General features: G+C 41.3%; 2 protein-coding genes across 4 annotated transcripts; both read right to left on the minus strand.

The window, feature by feature from the left end:
- Nucleotides 1–292: 292 nt before the first annotated feature.
- wdr12 (WD repeat domain 12) lies at nucleotides 293–7458 on the minus strand. Its single transcript, XM_080422910.1, has 13 exons — nucleotides 7286–7458; nucleotides 6420–6514; nucleotides 5513–5607; nucleotides 5064–5170; nucleotides 4469–4584; nucleotides 3654–3808; nucleotides 3319–3364; nucleotides 3144–3229; nucleotides 2616–2756; nucleotides 2338–2443; nucleotides 2050–2182; nucleotides 1176–1248; nucleotides 293–491 (listed from the first exon to the last, which is right to left on the minus strand). Exons 1-13 carry the CDS (start codon nucleotides 7324–7326, stop codon nucleotides 414–416), a joined length of 1272 nt encoding a protein of 423 aa, XP_080279036.1. The 5' UTR covers nucleotides 7327–7458; the 3' UTR covers nucleotides 293–413.
- Nucleotides 7459–9772: 2314 nt separating this feature from the next.
- nop58 (NOP58 ribonucleoprotein homolog (yeast)) lies at nucleotides 9773–18917 on the minus strand. 3 transcript variants are annotated; one of them, XM_080422908.1, is made up of 15 exons: nucleotides 18773–18917; nucleotides 17571–17647; nucleotides 17394–17446; nucleotides 16957–17081; nucleotides 16613–16749; nucleotides 16064–16128; nucleotides 15838–15972; nucleotides 15068–15213; nucleotides 14098–14224; nucleotides 13713–13876; nucleotides 12877–13011; nucleotides 12615–12676; nucleotides 12354–12508; nucleotides 11925–12064; nucleotides 9773–10664 (listed from the first exon to the last, which is right to left on the minus strand). In XM_080422908.1, exons 1-15 carry the CDS (start codon nucleotides 18815–18817, stop codon nucleotides 10605–10607), a joined length of 1626 nt encoding a protein of 541 aa, XP_080279034.1. In that variant the 5' UTR covers nucleotides 18818–18917; the 3' UTR covers nucleotides 9773–10604. The 3 variants fall into 3 exon arrangements, with proteins under 3 accessions (XP_080279034.1, XP_080279033.1, XP_080279032.1); XM_080422907.1 differs by having other exon boundaries at nucleotides 11925–12073; XM_080422906.1 differs by having other exon boundaries at nucleotides 11925–12076.
- Nucleotides 18918–20562: the final 1645 nt, after the last annotated feature.

A 20562-nucleotide genomic window follows, 5' to 3' on the forward strand; every position in this document is an offset into this window, starting at 1 on the left:
AACCCATGAGGGGAGGAAAAAAACAAAGTTCAGAACAGTGGAAAAACAAACAAGAGTAAAATTAGACTATATAAAACAAAAAATAAAAATAAATTGCTGTTGCTTTATTCTGTATGTCAATCACTGCATGGTTTCAGAATCCTCAATGTCCATATCTCAGTGGTTCTCAAAGTGGGGTCCAGGGACCCTCAGGGTTCCTTGAGGGGGTTCCAAATGGACGCTTACAGGTCTGTCAACTCTGCGAGTGTACAAATGGAACCAAATGGACCCGTAAGGGTCCATTTGGTTCCATTTGTACACTCTCAGAGTTATGGGTGCTGTTGAAAATAAAGAGTTCTGAGAAACACTGCTAAATCCGTTGTGCCGGTTTGGTGACGTGTGGTGGTGTGCTGGTTCTGTGCAGTCGTCGTCCGCTACGCTCCGGCGTCGGTCACACACGCCGAGTATTTGTAGGTGTACAGTTTGTTATCCGCCCCTCCACTCAGCATCATCTGAAAACACAAACACAAGTAATAAGATGAGGAACTTGGGGGGCGGCAGTGGCCCAGGAGGAAGCTCCCAGTTCGATCGCTGGCTCCCCTCCCCCTTGCGTTACTGTCGACGTGTCCTTGAGCAAGACACTGAACCCCTAGTCTCGTGAGCCAGACTGGTGTCTCCCACAATTTTCAAATGCTTCCGGTCATACAGTCTGGAGCTAGGAAGCTCTGAAAATGATCAAGGGATAAAGCGGATGTGAAGCCTCCTCCCCACTTCAGTTTCGTCTTTACAGTACAGTAAAGGTATCCTAATGTGAATCATCAAAGCATATATAGCTTGCTGCTCAACAGAAATAGAAATTACGAACAGATGACAGCTTCCTGGCTCGGATTTCGGGAGGTGTAGTTCCAGACTCTATATAACATTCGGAGATTGTGGAATAGTTGTCTGGCTACACGAGACTACTGAACCCCTAACCGCTTCCGATGAGTAGGGAGGTGCCTTGCATGGTTTCCTCTGCCGTCAAGTGTGTGAATGTGTGTGTGAATGGGTGAATGTAATGCACATTGTAAAGCGCTTTGGCTAAAGGCACTATATATATATATATATATATATGCACCATTTACCAATTGTGACATGTGTATTGAAATGTACTGGCTCAGGCTATACCTGAAATGTCTATCAAAAACGTGACTTACCCCGCTCTCCGTCCAGTCCACACAGAACACTTTGTCTTCATGTGCAGCCAGGTCGTACAGAGGAGCTTTGCAGCTGGAACACAAAGCAGTTTGGTAAGCGTCTCTGTCTGCGATACAACTCACGTTTCCATGAGCAATGACTGCATGTTTTATAATCCAATCCATTTTAGTTATAATAATCTCACTTTAGTCGCTTACTGTGCGTTCATAGTACTACAAGCTACAATTATTATTATTACTATTACTATTATTATTATTAAAAGACGGTCGGTAACTTTGTCGGCTGAGTCGCCCTTCAAGTGGCGCCCTCAAACGCTTGCTGATGTCGTCGTGGTAATTGAAAAATCGGGATTATACAGCACAGGGAACTGGCTAATAAAGAGAATAATAATTCCCCCGTTAAAAGGAGGAACCGGGACTTTTTGGGGGAAATGGTCGACCATGTCCTCCAAAACGTGTAATTGGTTTGACAATGACACATTTGTATGCACGAAAACTAATTCCACCCACTTTTTTACTTCTACCTGTGATGTGACAATAAAGCTTATTCTGATTCTGACACTTCACTGTCTTTGGAGCGCTCAAACAAGTTGAGCTACATGTCGCCAAATGCCACTGAAAATTACGTGATCTGAACGCACAAGCTCATTCTACAAGAGGGGTTTTTCAAATCTGAATATCAGAAAGATGTATGCTGTACTCAATTATTGTAAACTAGCTACTTGCTTTGCTTACTTAGTATTTGGTGGATGCTCTTATCCAAAAACCTTTCCACATGCAAACATTGAAGAACCTTCAATAAACTGCTCACTGTTATTAATAAGTAGCACTCGTGCAGAATGAGTTAAAAGCCACACAGTGTATTACGACAGACCTTCTGGTGTCCCACAGTTTGACTATGTTGTCAAGGGAGCCAGAGACCAGCTGGTGTTCATGGGACGGCGCCCACTTCACGGCCGTGACCCAGCCCGTGTGGGAGGTCAGGTTCACCAGAACCAGCGAACCGTCTGGAAGGGAGAGAGGACAGAAGGGAGAGGACAGAGCAAAGACAACACACGGTGAGCTGTTGTTCGTCACGGCTCATCTACCGGCACAACCTAAGAAAAGCACTTCTGAAGGAGACGGATGTGGTGATGGAGATTGCGAGAGATTGCACCCGAACCTTTGCTCCGCGGGTCCCACAGTCTGATGTGTCTGTCGGTGCTGCCCGAGGCCAGGCGTCGACTGATGGGGGAATAGGAGATGCAGTTGAACGCCTTACTGCCCGTCTGTGGAGGAGGAGAATGGTAAATCCCTTCATTATGCGGAACTTTGAAGATGATGTTTGGCATGTGGTTCGATGCCACCATGTTGGAGGAGTGACATCACAATCTTTGTTTTGTCTGATGTTATGTTAAGCATTGCCTGTTCTAGATCTATCTGTCTGTCTGTCTGTCTCACCAGTGTGCTCTTCACCACCCCGGACTCGGCGTCCCACACACGGATGGTGTGGTCCCAAGACGCACTGCACACCTCGTCACTGTCACACCACAGGAGAGAGGACACCGCCTCGTTGTGTCCAGACAAGGTCATCAGGGGCGTCTGAAGGGGACAAAAGAGAGGAACACATTATGCTCAGTACTTACCTGATCAGAATCGCAGTCATCTTCACGTCACAGGTTTACAGGTGTAAAGAGGTTGAAATTATTATTTTTTTCAAGTGATGGGCATTTGTAGTGGCACACTGTGCCAGTGGCCAAGATAAAAGAGTAACACTATGTTTTTCTGCATCTTTGCTGATGAATCAATTTTTGAATGATTATGGTGTACTTCAATATAAGATTTGTCTCAATGATTTAATAATCTATATTATCTATCTATCCATCTATCTTTCCTTCTTCTGTAGCCCTAATACTGTCATATCTGTCTTAGCCAAGAAAAAGAAAAAGAAAACATGCCAATTTTATTTGAACTATTTGAACCACTGACCCTGGTGAGGCCCAGTTGCTCAGTCTTCTGTTTCTTCCTGGGTCTGTTGGCGGGCTCCTCAATCTCGTCCTCCTCCTCTGTGGGGACTGGCAGAAGAGGACGGAATGGGTTAGTTGAGAGATTATTATTCATTAAGCATTGCCTTAAGAGTTTTCAAAGCATTTCCACCACGTACCTGCAGACCAGAGCTTCACCATCTTGTCCCACGAGCCACTGCAGAACTAAAGGGAAGCACCACAAACGTTAGAAGGACAGACGCCCGACGGTGATGTTTGAGAAGAACAAATGAAGTGGGCGAAATGGTTCCTTCAGCCCAGCAGTTCCCAACTCCGGTCATCGGAACACCTGGTACTGATTTTCCATCCTACCAGGTAAATGCAATTAACGTCCTGGTTGGATGGAAAACCATCAGTACCGGTGATCCGGAGTTGTGGATTTCTGCGTTGTCCGTGAATCTACATACCCTCTCCCTTCCCTGCACTGTGCTTTCCGACTCATTTCCACACATACCTTTGTCCCGGTGGGGTCTGCGGCGACGGTGTCCACGCTGGCCGCGTGTCCCCGACAGCAGTGTCTGGCCTTCACCTTGTTCCTCTCCGAGTTCCACTCCCACAGAATGACAGTCTGGTCCAGAGAGGCTGTCAGCAGCACTGAGGTCAGACCATCTGCACGGCAAAACAAAACAGAAAAATGTCTCTCAGAATGCACAATCAAGGTCCATTTCAGCTCACACAGTTCAAAGAGCCATCAGCATTATGTAGGAGTAGTTGTACAAGGCTTTGATAGGGGTATGGGATAGTTCAAATCCCAGAGTGGCTGGTAAAATCTCCTCCGCCACAGACCGGTGTGCCTTGAGCAAGGCACTTTACCGGAGCTGTTCAGCAGCCGGAACTGGACAGCTCCTAGGTGTAAAATGTGTGGAACTGTGCCAGTGTAACAAAGGACTTTGTTGTGGCTGCAATTCTACATGAACTAAGCCGATGACCATTGGGAATGATGTGGAACTGTTTGGACCGGAGCTCATATGGGGCAAGTGTGTTGTAAAATGTTCCTAGTCTTGCTTTTTTGTTTAATTTCTACACCATAAAACACCCCACACTACAACACCTGATCCTACTGACTAACACACCCCATACCACTCTTTTTAGTGTTCCAGTTTGTCTTTTTTGCTAATACATTTATTATTACTTTTGCACCTCAAACCATGTCTTCCTCCCGTTTGTCTTTGCCTCACGGGCCAGGATATGACAGAGATTTGTGATTTTCAATTCTGGACAACCGCCGGTAAAAAACAAACAAACAAACATATTCCCTGCTTCCCTCACCTCTCTTGACCCAGGCTACATCTTTGACCACGTCGGTGTGCCCAGCCACTGTCATCACAGCCTTGCCTTCCAGGGACCAGATCCTAGCGGTCTTGTCATAGGAGCCCGTCAGGATCCTGCAGAATCCAGACACGCGTTGACAATACATATTTAACCACATGAACCCTAGCATCCCTGCTTGTAGATCGACCGACTATTTTCGGCAAAGAGATTTTGTGAATAGGGAAACATGGAGGGGGCCAAGTACAGACCCCGGTCAACAAAGTATGTAGGGTTGAAGTATTTTCACACACACACACACACACACACACACACACACACACACACACACACACACACACACACACACACACACACACACACACACACACACACACACACACACACACACACACACACACACACACACACACACACACACAAAATGGGGTTGTTATTAATTAATTAATGACCAGCTACTTTATTCCTTGGCTACGGTGAAGTAAACACAGTAAAGTAAGGGAGGATAGTTGGCAAAAAAGAAACAAAACACAGTAATGTCTTTACCAGACAGACACATAGCCTTGTTTTTGTGTTGTACCCAGAAACGTCTTACCATTCAGAGTCTGCTTGTACTGAGCTGATCCAGTCATCGTGCATCATGCACTCCTCTGGCTCTGGGGCTGTCACTCGTTCCACATACTCTATCTCCACCACGTCTTCCTGGAACACACACACACAGACACACAGGATGAGAAATCTAAAGGTGTAACATATTCATTCTTTCCTCAACGTTTGATTTTTTTTTTTTTTTTTAGTAAATCAATGGGATGAGCATTCACAAGGAGCATGTGGTCTGCGATCTAACTGGCTGAGCCACAAGGCTGTAAACTCTATCTTAGTATTCACTGCTGGTGCTTTATTCACATATGAAACCGTAGATCTACGTTGAACCACAGAATATGCAACGCTATCCTACCACACTGCAGGACTATGCTCCGTCTGTCACTAACACACTGAACGCCATGCCATCACTTGCAAGCCTGTAAGAGCAGCCATTCATACCGTTGATATGCCTTCTGTGTCCATGTGAATGGCCAGCGATGTTCGAAGGAACTGCCCCCTGACCAGGAAGTCAAACTCCACCTGGCTGTGAGAGGCTGTGGAAACCACAAAAAAACACACACACACACACACACATGCTGAGCATACCAAGTTTTATGTGAAATTTTAAAATCATACATTCTAACTGAGGTAGCCTTGGATCAAGACTATCATAGCTGCATTTTATCGATTTTTACATTTGCATACAGGCCTGTCACAATTATTACATAATCGTCCAATCGGAATTATTTCAGATAATTGCAATTATTTTTACATAATCGTCATAATCGTTTCCATGTCGAAGAATGTTCACACATTTTCAAATATAAGAACAAAGCAGAAATAGCAGATCTACAAGCTTACAACGCGTCACTTTGTGACGCGTTGTAAGCTTTTCTGCTAGCTATTTCTGCTATTTGTGTATGTATAAAAGTATTAAATGTCACTACTTTCTTTGTATATTTAAGTTGTCATATCTGCCCTGTGCAATTTTTGATTACGAAGCCTAAAAGGCAAACAGAAATTATTTTTGTATTCATTATGTTCCAATGTTCAATGCCAAACACACAATTAAATCATTAATCGCAATTATTTGATCGTCGTTTAATCGTCCAATTAAAATGTTTAATGGTGACAGCCTGCAGTAAAAGTCAAGTAAAGTAAAAGTCAGACTCTATGATAGATCAAACACATCTATGATAGTCTTGATCTAAGGCTATAACTGAGGCAATGCATGGGTTATATCTAGATGAATTGACAGGGTTACAAGGGAAATGGATGCGAACATAACATCAGATTCCTAGGGAATCCTTTCTGAAGTGAAACTCCCAAGTGATTCCTCATAATTTAGCTCATTTAGCTTGTTTACCATTCTTTGCTTCCAGAAGCTTGTTGATGACATTGCTGAGATCCAGGACCTCAGAGGCAGCTGGGATGGAGAATGGGACGTCATCGACAGCAAACCTGGAGGGTGGTGGGTTGTTACGGTTAGTAAACTTATTGTATTACATAAGTAGATCTGTCTGCTGAGCACAAACATTCAGTGGTGGAAAAAGTACTGACATTTTTTTACTACAGAAATATGTTTACTGCAATGTAGAAATACTCTGTTACAAGTAAAAGTCCAGAATTCAAAATTTACTTGGTAAAAGTACAACAAAAGTATTTGTATCAAAATGTACTTAAAGTACCATTTATTTACCATTTACCAAAAGTAAAAGTACTCATTATGCAGAAGGTCCCATTTCACATGTTTAAGTGTATAAGATATACAAACATCCTTTGAAAATAGCAGATCTATAAAGCCAAAGTTTAAGGGCTGAAGGTGTGTGTCTGTTTTGTAAGCTAAATCTACAAGGTAACTAGTAACTAAAGTGGTCAAATAATAGTAATGGAGTAAAAGTACAATATTTGCCTCTGAGATGCAATGGAGTAGAAGTACTGGAAATTGTAAATACCCAAGTAAAGTACAAATACCTCAAAATTGTACTAAAGTACAGTACTTGAGTACATGTACTTAGTTACTTTCCAACACTGGGGGGTCACAAGGTAACAGTATAATAAACGTGTTACTAACCTCTCTGATTTTGAGCTACATTTATAATTTAAAAAAAAAGCACTGAAACCATCATCTGAACTAAACAGTCATACATTCAGCTGATCCAGGTTCTACTGCTATTAGCACTGACTGGGGCTAGCAACAATATATATGTACATAAAGGAGTCGATCATTACCTTTTGTCCTCCGTAAAGAACCTCGCTTGTAATTGAGACATCTTGATCCGTTTTTTACTTTTTACTCACTACCCTAAACAGATAAAGTTAATCCAGTTATTGTCTTACACACTACTTCAATCATTCATAACACATCTGAATCCTCCATGCAGCCACAGCGCATGCCATGTGGTACCAAGTCCAGACACTACAGTTAGAGCACAGAGAAGTCGATCCATGGCCGCATAGATCATGGATCGACTCTCCTCCAGTGATGTCTGAATGTCCCCCATGCTTGTAAAAGTATTATTGCTATCATTTGGTGTAAAGTAACTAGTTACATTTACTCAAGTACTGTACAGTTTTGAGGTATTTTTTACTTTACGGGAGTATTAACTTGAGTTACTAGTTAATTTGTAGATTTTGATTATTATTACAAAACATGCATTAACCACTTTAGCCTTATATATACTATATCGTCAGTGTCCAGCCGGGACCAGCTAACTCCATTTTCATTATTTTTTTTATTTTTTTCATAAATCAACGCTATTGAACCCCCTCTACATCTGTGTAAATTTTTTTTTAATAATAACATATGCAAAGTATTAAAAAGCGCCTCTGACGAAAACTCCTAACTCCATTGGACCCTCAAACTGTCCGTCAAAAACAAACAACTCCCCCCTCCTCTCAGGCTCTCGAGAAGCTCTGCTCTGTATGAGGCAGACAGGGAGAAGATTTTTCAATGCTTTTGGGAGAACATAAACTGGGAAGAGAAGAGAATATATGTGCAAGGTTTGATAGATGTCACCACAGTAAAGAGGAGAAGGGTGTCTTCACAAAGGTCATCTGCTCGTGTTTTCTTTTTAAATGTTAATCGACAGAGAATGAGTGTGTGCAGGAGTTTGTTTCAAACATCTCCAAGAGCTCAAGGAGATCATGCCAAAAGACTTTCACAGCTTTTATGACAATCTAAAGCACTAAGAAACACCCACCACACACACGCAACACACAACACACAACAGTGTGATAATAAAATGTTGATAGGTATATGATAGGTAAATTCAACTGTGGTTGTTATTGTTAGTACAGTAGGCTACAGATTTGACAGATTCTATTTTTCATGAATGTATTTTGTATTTATATGCCATTTATTTATTGTTGGTGTGACATGATCGCTTTTGTTAAATACATGATTGAGTATTGAGGCAGAATTGTTTGTTGCACTCAACTGTAGAAGAACAACAGTGGTAACAGTTAGATCCATGGTTGTTTACAATGCATGTTAAAATAAAAGTTGTTTAAGTACAGATTTCAGCTTGATCAATAGTATATGAGGATGGCGCTCACCATAAATAGCTGATCTCCAAGCTCACAATGCGTTGTGATGTGTTGTGAGCTTTGAGATCCATTGCCAGCTGTTCTTATCAATGATGGACAAAACCTCCTAACTCCACTTGCACTGGATTTGGGTAAAGTGGTGATAATATAATGACACATGCAAGTATCTGATAATATATAAAGTCACAATACCAAGTTTGATGAGGCAGTATTGCTTTGTTTTAAAAATATAAGGTTTTCTTCATTTTCTGAAAAATTGTATTTTGTTTTTCATTTCCTGAACAATTACCATTTTGGATTTAGCTGGTTCCAGCCGAACAGCAGAGATATACAATCTACAAATTCACAACGTGTCGCGACGCGTTGTGAGCTTGTATATCTGCTATTCTCAAAGAATTTGTATACATATTGAACTTGTGAAATGGGACATTCTGCATAATGAGTACTTTTACTTTTGGTACTGTAAGTATTATTTGATGCCAATATTTTTGTACTTTTACTCAAGTACATTTTTAATACCTGACTTTTAATTGTAACTGAGTATTTCTAGATAGATTATGGTATTGATACTCTAGGTAAAAAAAATAAACACTATTTCTTCCACTACTGTATGTAATGTAAGTAACTGTAGAGTGAAATTGACTTTGTATATCTATCTTCTAAATTTTGAGTGAGAGGACCACAATGGAAAGAAGTCCATTATATATATGATCCTTGATTGTCTGTTAACCCTCAATTGTTCAGTTTTCTATTAATTAAATACATCAAATCAAATCGTATAACCAAGCATCTTTAATTGATTAGAGTGTACCATTTCATCATGGGTGGGTCATGCAACCAGCGGTGATTTTAATTAAATTGACATGTTCAAATAGACAGATACATAGAAATAGAGGGAATGAAATGATACCTAGAAATACAGAAGAGTAGAGACTAGGACAACTATACAGGAAAATGCAAGGTAATGGAAGAGACATATATTCATTAAATGAGACACAGTCTCTACCTGCCTCCAAACAGAATGGACGTATGCCTGGAGAAGTTCTCCAGGCATACGGCAGGTTTATGACATGTCTTTGCATGAGAATATATTGATACATTACATAAAGTGTCTATGCATACGAGGAAATATGATACATGTGAGAACTATAAATCATACCAGGAAACCCATTCTGTTGTAGCAAAACCAAAAGTTTATTTCACAAGGGCAGATGTTCAAGCTTTAGACTGCCTCAAGATAATAAACTGAGTCTCCCATCTAGCTCTGTTTCTAACTGAAGCTTAAGGGCCATCCACACCAAATATAACCAATAATGAAATGAGGTGATAAGACTGAAGAAGCATCCATCCTGACATCTTGGAGATCAACATGTATCACTTAACAGGTCTTTGGCCTTAGCAAGGAGTATAAAGTGAGCTCAAGAGGCGCTTGTCTGGAATATACATGAAGAAATGATGTCAACCAGCAGGGAGCGAGAACAGAGAATATGCGCAAATCCCTCACAGAGCCAATTGAGCCAGACTTCCATCATGTGGAACATGATGGATTTGAAATTTAAAAAATATTAATCCCTGGAACTCATGGAACAATGTGACGATCTGTACATTTGGATTTGTTTCTTTCATTAAAACACTCTGAAACTGATCAAAAAGAATGGTTCTATAGTTCTTCATGTGTATGGCCCTTTAAGGTATGGTTAAAAACTAAATATGGTACATAATTATACAAAGTGTCCAAATCCAGAGCCGCATAATATAATCTTGTAAAAATTTTTTAACTAAGAATCTTTATATCATGGTTTTCTCTTGGCTTATATCTCAATAATGTGACACAGTATGATTTACAATAACCTCTCAGTGTAAAAGAAAAGAGACTTAACGAATGAGTTTCTTGTCAAACTCTAGAAAACAGGCACAATGGCTTGCTGTTGAGAGAAATAAAATGTGTACAATGACAAAAACAAAAACTAACGAAAATATACAGAATCTGCAGGTGATCTTATTAATCGTCATCCTCTTCCTTGACCTTCTTTTTCTTCTTCTTTTTCTTCTTTTCTGTTGACTGGAGAGAGAAAAAGACAAGTGAGTATTTTTGACAATGATGCCATGTGGAGGGAAATGCTCTACATTTGCATAGTGCGATGATGAATCCTGTAGGACTTGTGGTTCTCCACAACTGGCCTGCATTGTCACATCAATTCCTAGACCGGTGGTTCTCAAAACTTTTTTTCAAGGTCCCCCATAACAGAGAGTAGAGATGGAAACAAATGGACACTCTGTACACTCCTGAGTGTCCATTTGGAACCCCCTCAAAGAAACCTGAGGGTCTCTGGGCCCCACTTTGAGAACCACCATCCCAGAAAACGGCATCTGCCGACAGGACAGATTCTGTTAACACATTGCCTGCCAGAATTATTTCAGATTTTTTGCAGTTTTATGCCAGAGATTTTTCATTGAGAAAAAAAAAGTACTCAGGAGCCGAGATACATAATTTTAAGTTTTAAGTTAAGGAAGTGGATAGGAGTCTAGATCTTCGAAAAATCATATCTCCTTGGTCTTAAAAAAAAAAAAAGAAATCTCAAGTTAACTGGATCAAGTGATGGATTTGAAAGATCAAGTTAACTTGATCTTGGCAATCAATGTGTTAAGATCCGAGGCAAGCGTGGTTACCTCTGCCAAATACGGGGTCAAATATTGGGTCTGCGGCCAAATACATATCATTTTGGGGGTCCTTGACATGAAAAAGGTTTGAGAACCACTGAATCACATACTCAATTCATGGAGTGTGCGTTAAGCTCAGGACTTCCGTTAAAATCAGGTGTTCAGAAACACGGGAAAATGGAAGATCATCATCGCTCGACTAGGCTGACGTTATCTTTAATATTATTAAAGCAACATACGCTTTTTCAAAAGGTAAGAACATCGGAAAATCGCTGACAGTGGGTGCACGCAGCCAGAAATAAGTCTGGCAGTGAAAGAGTTAAGCAAGCCACCCCACTTTTCCGACACCCAAAAACTGATACCAGTGAAATTAAAATGCACAATACAGGCACAAATAGTTTGAGAGATATTCGATTCAGACAGTAGCCTACAGACAATGTTTCTGTGGAATATTATAAGGCTACTTACCATCTTCGGTGGTTAAAAGAAATGTTTTTGATCTGCCTGACCGAATAAAGGATTCTACCCTGAAGTCAGCAAGTCTTTCTAATCAATATTTGTCACTTGCATGGCCATACAGGGCACATCAGGGACCGGCCTCTTTTCTTTTCTTTAATCAGCCCTCAATACGACACGTGGCGATCGGGGCAACAAGACTTACTTCCTCTGCTACCGACGTCTCTGCCTCCTCCATTGCCTCCTCCTTCACCTCCGCTGTCTCCTCCTCAGCTGCCTCTTTGGACTTCTTTTTCTTCTTCTTCTTCTTGGGAGTTTCTTCCGCCGCTTCTTCTGCCGCTTCTTCTTCTTCCACTACTGAAAGACAAGGCAAAGAAAACAATATGAGCCACACAAATGGTGTTAAGTAATAAAATTAGAGATCAAGACGAAAACATGTATTGAGGTGTGCCACGACATCGCGAGAGTAAAATGTATTCAGTCAATTTAATGCATATTTTTCTAAATCCAGGAAGTGAGGTCGGTCATCAACCATGGACAACCATTTTACAAATAAATCCCAGATACATTTGTATCTTTTAAACATTAAAAACAGACGCCCAACAAGAGGCGTGTTGTCTGCAAGTCTGCCTACCTTCCGTTACTGGCTCCTTCTTGGGTTTTTTGGTTTTGGGCACCACTGGAGTGGAGGGCGCCGAGGTGTCCTCCTCTTCCACCTCCTCAATCTTCCTCTTCCTTGAGGTGGAGGGGAGCGTCGAGTCTCCAGACGGATCGTACACTTTCACCTCACTGTTCAGAAACAATAAAGATGTTAACCAAAGTCCGTATGATAATACAAATGTTACACAATTGCAAAGGCATGGCGTTTGGTGGACTATGTTTTGGCTTCATTCACCTCTTGTGTTGGTATTTGTCTGCTTTAGCCATTGCTTTTCCTGTTCCACTGATTCTCCTGATCTGAGGCAAGAGAAAACATGGAAGACATGGTCAGACCAACAAAACACAGACATGTCTGGAAAAGTTGAATCAACGGAATAACTCACTACAGCGGGAGAGAACTGGTGAAAGCATCAACTAAACATACAGGTGAAGAACATTTCTGAACAGATCTACTTTATTATCACAGGTTACATTTAATGTTTAATAGCTGTACTTACTCCTCTCTCCTCAAGGTGTCGCAGGCGAGCTTCCAGCTTGGCACGGTTCTCTACTCCCATTTCTGCGTTGGTGTCCTCGCCGAGGGCGTCGTAGCGGATAGCTAGGGATGCTTTAGCTGCCAGCATTCTGGAAATCTGCAAAAAGCACAAAGTTAGTTATTTGTAAATCTACTATCACAGATACACACATTCACATTTAACAAAAAAGGCAATGTTGGTCATCTTCAAACAATCTGAATTGCTGCATTTATACTTTATGGTCTTCTGTGAATTATTACTATAATCAGCCAACGTTGCAGATTTTGTCCTAGGGTGCCACTGACATGACACCGGGCATAAATACAGGCTCTCACACAATACCTGGTATTTTACACAAAAATAACTCCCGATTTCAGCTTTTAACTAGGTTTCACTTGTAAACTGTTATAAACGGACTGAGGACACCACAGTTTAGAACAGTAATAGTTTAAGTTTATAATTTGCAACTTTGCGAAGCAGTGCGTACGTGTGCTTGTGTGTAGGGGGTATTCTGTGGCTGTTCAGATGAGATAGTGACTTAAAGACCCACATGATTTAGTTCAAGAGGAAGACAAACGTCATCATCATCACTACAGCCATATGAGGGTTGGCGACCCCAATTGTCATCGAGAGTTAACTTTCGATGCTTGTGCCCCTGGTATTACTAGACCACTGAAATGTACAGCATTAAAATAATAAGTTGCCACGGGATGATCTTAAGTTTTCAACACCTTCTGTGATTTAGATACACTTTTTTTGCTAAACCATTAAAACCAGCTTTAATGTGATTTACAGCCACATGCACAGCAACCACTCACCTTGCCCTTATTCTTGGCTGAAGTCTGGCCAACCAGCGAAGCATGGTAGATGAGACCGTACTTGGGTGTGTCTTTGCGGGTCTTCAGGGCTCTGAACAAGGCCTTCTCCGCTCCGAGGATCTGCACAGTGGAAGCCGGGTGCTTGGCCAGATTCAACAGGGAACCTTGGGAACACGGAAAGGGGGCATATTAAAGGCTTATGTCCATATAACTCTTTTCATTTATCTAGCTACACAACACAGTGTTGGTGTCTAAATGCGAGCTCAGATGAGGTAGTGACAAAAACCCTCATGATGTTTTCAGGATAGTGACGTAACGTCAGCATCATCACCGCTCACTCATTAAAAAGCCCCGCGTGCCCCCCCCTCCAATCCGTGGTTCTTACCGGCGTGAGAGATGAGGCGGGCGCCCACCAGCTCTCCCACCATGATTGTCAGGTTGGGAGCGATGGCCATCATGCGGTTCTTCAGGTAGTCGTACAGTTGAGCGCGGTAATCTGAGATCTCGATGACCTGGAAAGAACAGATATGTGAGTGACCACTTAATCCTACAAGTCTGACTTACACTTAGTTGGGCGCCAGTGTCTCATATCACGCTGCAATACAGTCTGAGATAGTAGATCTGCTATTTTTGGTGCGTGACACCCACGCGCAATTAAGTGCAACTCAGGCGTTACGGTCACAGCTGCTTCCAATGGTGGCCACTGGCACGGAAAGAATTGAAGCTTAAAACCATAATCCTTCAATTGTATGTACATTCACATTGTCTGTCTCCCTCTCCTGACAGAGAGAGGTAATTGCAACACCTAGCTACAATAAAGATGGCGGCACATACACATTGCTTGTGGTCTTGTGGAGTAACAGTTTCGTGATCTCATGTTATGTGTTTGTTGTTGGGACTAAAGTAGGCACTAGCTAGCATGTAGCTATAGCCACTACTACTTTAGAAACGTAGATACTGTATTTGTTTCGTCTACTTCAGATAACTTTATTGGCAGTGCCAACCCACGACCAGCTGCAGGTGTGCTAGTTATATTGTATTAACAATTCATTCATTTGAATACATTCCCTATTTCAGCTTTTAACCATTTCACTTGTAAATTGTTAAGACTGTGGATCACACAGTTTAGAACAGTAAGGATAAGTAACAGTTTAAGTTTATCATTTGCAACTTTGCGAAGCAGCGTATGTGCGCTTGTGTGCAGGGGGTATTCTGTGGCTGTTCAGATGAGATAGTGACTTAAAGACCCACATGATTTAGTTCAAGAGGAAGACAAACGTCATCATCATCACTACAGCCATATGAATTCCTTGATACACAACAACAACAACGGTGGGAGTTAGCACTGAGTTTACCTGGTCACACAGGTGCTTTATGTTGCCAATGTCCTCGTCCGACACCTCTGTTCCCATGGAGATTTCAGCGGCTAGTTTGACCTCCGCCTCGATCTCCTCGGGCAGGATCTCCGACAGGTCAGTGGTGGCCACATTGGTGCGAACCCCTGGGGACAGAGAAATGCATCCATCATTTACACATGGTAGAGGTCAGCACTCTGAGACAACATGCACGTCTACCGAAGGCTTTTATTTCACTGACGTGCCAAACTACATCGCTAGCCTGTTTAAGGAGCTGTGTGTCTCTCTCTCATCCTGTCAGCTTTTAGACTGGCCAACAGGGTTCATACACTATTCACCAAAGGGTTTCAATGACATCTCTATAACACAATAACACTGGATATAATGTGAAGCAGTCAGTTGCATTATCCGCTTTCTGCTGCCATTTTGGGCCCGCCATTATACTAGGCAAACATTTTCAAAAATAGCCAATCTACAAATTCACTCTACAAATTTAATTTTGAATAAAATAGGGCTTAAGTTGTTAACTTCACAGACTGCCCAGTATCCTTCCACAAGTGTGTTTGAATGCTGAGGAACTCGCTGCTGAAGCAGCGAGTTAAAAATGTCATCATTCAACTCAATGTTCCTCCAGTTCTTACGCACTAGCAAGCCAACCAATGCAAGTGCGCCTTTGTAGGAGGGCACCACAAGAACTTATAAGTGAATATAGTAAATCCTCAACATAACCTGGGGCTTGTGTGGTGACATGGTGACTTGCATTTGCTCACCTATATGGCGGACACTTTTGCAGTAGGCCAGGTTGTCTGTGATGATCTTGCTCAGCTCTGGGAAATGCCAACCATACCACTCTCTGCAGCGCATGATGTAGTTGTTCAGCTCTTTGTCCAGATCATCCAACAGAGCTGCAGACAACAGGGATATATAATATATGCCACTTTGCAGCTGAGCAAAAAAACATATTTTATCTTAAAGATGCATTAAAAAAACACTTACAGATGGCTTGTACGATCATGGTGTCCACTTTGTCCGGGCTGAATTTCAACTTGTAGCGAGATAAACTGAGGAAGGAAATGTACACTTTAACTTCAGATCTTTGTCTACTTCAAGGATGCTTTTTGTTGAAAATCTTCTATTTTTTATTAAAAAAATTAAACAAAATTCCTGTTGTTATATACATAGCAACATCTAAAATGGCACAGATGTTTTCTCGGTTTTAAAAGGTATAACAACATATAGGCTTTTGCTATTTTGCTGCCTCAGTGGTAGTGACGAATGCTGAAAGAGTATTCCACATGGGGTTTCAGTCAGCAAAATGTAATCATAGGCAGAGAGAAGGCTTTTAACCAAACAAATGGTTAATTCCCCAGCCTTCCTTGAACAAGAGACTACGTTTAAATTCGAGAGAGATAAAACGACAAACTCCAACAAGTTTGACTAACGGTTTAAATGGAGATTATGTGTCAAATAAAATAAGCTACGTTTGGTTTTTGGGTGCAAATTCCTTTTAGGTTTATATACCAGCGTACGCATGAGTCACTCTACCTGTGAGCGAGTCCCAGAGACATGGCGGCTATCTCCCGAGGAGGCAGCCCAGTGATGAGGCCTTCCATCTGAGTCCTAATGCCCCTCATCAGCTCTGCCACTGCAGGATTGTGGACGCAGCTCAGGTTGAGCTTGTCCTGGAAAAACAGACAGCCAGTTATGAACCACAACGCAAATGACACCTCAAACAGCAGCAGAATAATGCACTGTACAAAGTCAGGCATATACTTTAATCGGAGAGAAGTTTCAATACATATTTGACTGGCATGCCCATCTTAATGATCAATATACAGTAGCTTGTGTGTGGTAAATGTATGGAAGATGGAATATGCTGGGAGACCTACTTTGATGACCCCACCGAGTTTGGCATCACTTATGGCCAGCTGCTCATGAGCCTCTGTGGCTACAACCTTCTTCAATATCTTCTTCAGACTCTTTCCCATCTTTCCCTCAGTCATAGCAGTGGCAGCTGTAGAACATGGGTTAGAGGGGTGAAAAAAAATCTAATCTTAATACATCACAATAACTGTACATATGAGGAATGTGAACAGGAATGCAAAAAGTTGGGAATAATGGATGCCAGCACGGGACAGAGGGGGTTGTTTTAGTTGTTTATCTAATGGCCGTGGTCTCAGTGGTAGTGACGAAACTGCAGATTGACTTCATGTTTTCATCAGACATAAGAAATAGATGCATCATAGACCACAGCCTTGAATCAATTACATAAAGACAAGTTGTGCACAGTGCACCACTTGGAATGGGGTTTCCAATAATATGTTACCTGCCAAGGCCTCGGTTGTGTCCTGAAACTTCTCGAAGTGCTTCAACTTCACACTGAATAAGAGAAATCAAATGGCTTAGACTCGATTTAACAAAAGAACATGCATGATCACTGAATGAGCACACGGTTTGCACATGGTAGCTTTGCACTTGAGTAAATTATTAACGCAATACTCACATCTTGTTGGCCTTTTCGGTCGTCTGAAACTCCTTCCACAGGTTGTCGACCTCCTGTAGCTTGGATTCATCCAGGACCTGAAAGATTAAATTGAGTTGATGTCAGTCTAGGTTAATAATATAGCACTGAAAATGCAGTGTAGATCAGCTGCACAGTAAAATCCACAGCGTTCATTTGTAACTCAGAGAATGCACAACTTTAACCAGGTACATTGGTTAAATGTAAACACTCTCAGAGTAAAGAAGCAAACATGGAACTTGTTTAATGAATAAAGTGTTAGTGGCTGGAGATGATCTTTTCTATATCGTGTCATTTACTCAAGTACTGTACTTAAGTACAATTTTGAGGTATTTTTTTTACTTTACTGGAGTATTTCAAATTTTCACTGCTTTTTACTTCTACTCCACTACATCTCAGACACAAATATCGTACTTTTACTCCACTACAATTATCTGAAAACATTAGTTACTAGTTACTTTGTAGATTTTACAAAACATACATTAACCACTCCAGTCCTATAATACATTTCGGCCATTTGAAAATACAGTAGATCTGCCATTTTCAAAAGATTTTATACATTTGCAAAATTGTAAAATAGGACATCGTGCGTTAGAGTACTTTCTACTTTTGGTACTTTAAGTACAATTTGATACCAATACTTTTGTACTTTTACTCAAGTCAATTTTGAATTCCGGACTTTTTAACTTGTATCAGAGTTTCCACGTTGCAGTATTTTTTCCACCACTGCAAATGGTACTGCCTTAAGATCATCAGCGCAATCAAAGAATCATAATCAAGTAAACACCAACTTGGTGTAAAGTTAAATGTGTCATAGTAGTGTAGTGTGACCAGTAGTGTAAAGTAACGAAGTACATTTACTACTAAAGTTACTGTGCTACATGTGCAGTAGTGTGACCCTGTTGGATGGAACACGTGGGGGCCCAGGGCCTTTACTTACCAACTTCATCCAGAACATAAGATAGACAACATGAACAACACCATAATACGTGGCTCTCCTTCATCATAACAGTGGTGTATGAATGCACAGGCAGTCATTAATCATCATTATTGTTTACGACTACTAACGTGTAAAGTAGGAAGTCAACGTGGGCAGCTAACGTTAGCCGCGTTAGCTAAAGTTGGCTACCTCTGGAGATAAATGTTGAAAAAACTTAACAAAAATGATCATAAATAATACGTACTTTGAATATTGCATATCCAGCGGCGGTTTCAAACAGCACCAACATTGTGGCAGCTGTTGGAGTATTATAGTTATTAATATATACTAGTATTTGTTGCTCTGCTGTGATACAGAGAGTTGAGCACCGCCGTTCCCCACGATGCTGCTGTGAGAATGGAAGGAGAGATACAGGCACACGAGGGTAAAGCACCCGGAAACCGCACGGTTGCCACATATGCTGACCAATATCCCCCCAAAGTAGGCCAATGTTTTATACTGTTCAAATTGTTTGTTTGATTGATCATTTTTTATGTAGGTCTTTGACATGAAAAAGTTTGAGAACCACTGCCTTAAACTGCTGAACAAAAGAAAAGAACACAACTAAGAACCAAATGTAGTTGAGCTCTATTGTGATACTAAATTAGTTTGCTGAATTAGCCTGTTACACGAAGGCCTATGCTACAGTAGAAGCGACATATATTTTTTTATTAGGGAATTTAAGGTTACAAAGGTACAGGTGCATATATGCATGAACAATTATATCCCCCCCCCCCCTTTTCCCTCCACATTGTCTCTGTATATATAAAAAATGAAAAGAAGAGAAAAAAAGAACTCACAGCCTTAAGTATAGTGGTAAAAAGAAAAAGAAAAAAATACTGGGGAATATCTACCCTGGTGTCAGAAATGAGTTAAATAAGTCAGTTTTAAATAGGGATAAGTTAAATTTAACACAAAAAAAAAGGAGAAAGGAAAAAGTTGGGAAAAGTGTTAAAAAGGAGAAGAGGAGATTGATTGATTTGAATTTGATTGAATACTTTATTAACAGTTTGCCCCCCAAAAAAGCACAGAAAGTACAGTTCAATACAAAAGGATGCTAAGAGGATTGAACCCAAGAAAGCACTATGGCTTGTTTCCATTGGACTCCCTCTTTTAGGCCGGTTTTGAAGGAGGGTAAGGAGTCACACTTTTTTATGCCTGTTGGTAGGGTATTCCACATTCTGGCAGAGTGGCGGCATAGCTGTAGAACTAATTTGACCCCATTTTTGTGCCGGAACTGGGTTCAGTGAGATCAGTGGGGCTCATTCTGGTGTTGTGCCTGTGTGTGTCTTTTACGCTATTGAAGTAGTCTGACAGGTACATTGGGTATCCCTGTTTCCTTGCGTATCTTGAAGACAAGTTGCTTTACTCTGTCCTCTACCCTGAGTCATCCCACCCTAGCATAATGAGCAGGGGTAAGGTGAGTTCTGGGTGTAAGGCCTAGTAGTAATCTGACCAGTTTGTTTTGAGAGGTCTGCAGTTTTGTTTTTAATGCCTTTGAGGTGCAAACGTACCACGAGGTGCATGCATAATCGAAATGACGTTGGATGAGTGCTCCTGCTAGTGACCTCTGTGTGTTCCTACTGACCACCGATTGGATCCTGAATAGAAAACTTGTTATTTGGTTGACTTTTCTGATTACTTTTGTTGCCATTTTTTCATTGCCTCTAAGATACAACCCAGGTTTATCTTTCCTTGTGATGACATTGTCGCCCACTTTGACTGTGAACTCTTTGGCCTTGCAGAGGTTTATTCTGGACCCAAAAATAATGGATTCAGCCTAGGTGTAGTGATAATTTGTTATCTGTGAGCCAGGTGCAGATTCAACCGAGTTCAGAGCTAAGGGCCTCCTCAACCTGCAATCTGTCTGAGAGAGAGAGAGAGAGAGAGAGAGAGAGAGAGAGAGAGAGAGAGAGAGAGAGAGAGAGAGAGAGAGAGAGAGAGAGAGAGAGCGCAGCAATAGCACAGACAGAACGCAGCTGGGTGCTATTGGAC

Source organism: Gymnoscopelus braueri (assembly GCF_963280865.1).
Source record: "Gymnoscopelus braueri genome assembly, chromosome: 24".
Lineage (NCBI taxonomy): Eukaryota > Metazoa > Chordata > Actinopteri > Myctophiformes > Myctophidae > Gymnoscopelus > Gymnoscopelus braueri.

Bases quoted from the DNA above. Each gene is read 5' to 3' on its own strand.
- wdr12 (XM_080422910.1), bottom strand. From the start codon at position 7,326: ATGTCTCAATTACAAGCGAGGTTCTTTACGGAGGACAAAAG. The intron at 2,183-2,337 runs GTTCGGGTGCAA...TCTCCCTTCCAG, and splicing joins GTGGGACCCGCGGAGCAAAG to ACGGTTCGCTGGTTCTGGTG. The intron at 1,249-2,049 runs GTCTGTCGTAAT...TTTGTGTTCCAG, and splicing joins AAACTGTGGGACACCAGAAG to CTGCAAAGCTCCTCTGTACG.
- nop58 (XM_080422906.1), bottom strand. From the start codon at position 18,817: ATGTTGGTGCTGTTTGAAACCGCCGCTGGATATGCAATATTCAAA. The intron at 15,214-15,837 runs GTGAGCAAATGC...CTCTGTCCCCAG, and splicing joins CAAAAGTGTCCGCCATATAG to GGGTTCGCACCAATGTGGCC. The intron at 13,012-13,712 runs GTGAGTGGTTGC...TGCTTTTTGCAG, and splicing joins CAGCCAAGAATAAGGGCAAG to ATTTCCAGAATGCTGGCAGC.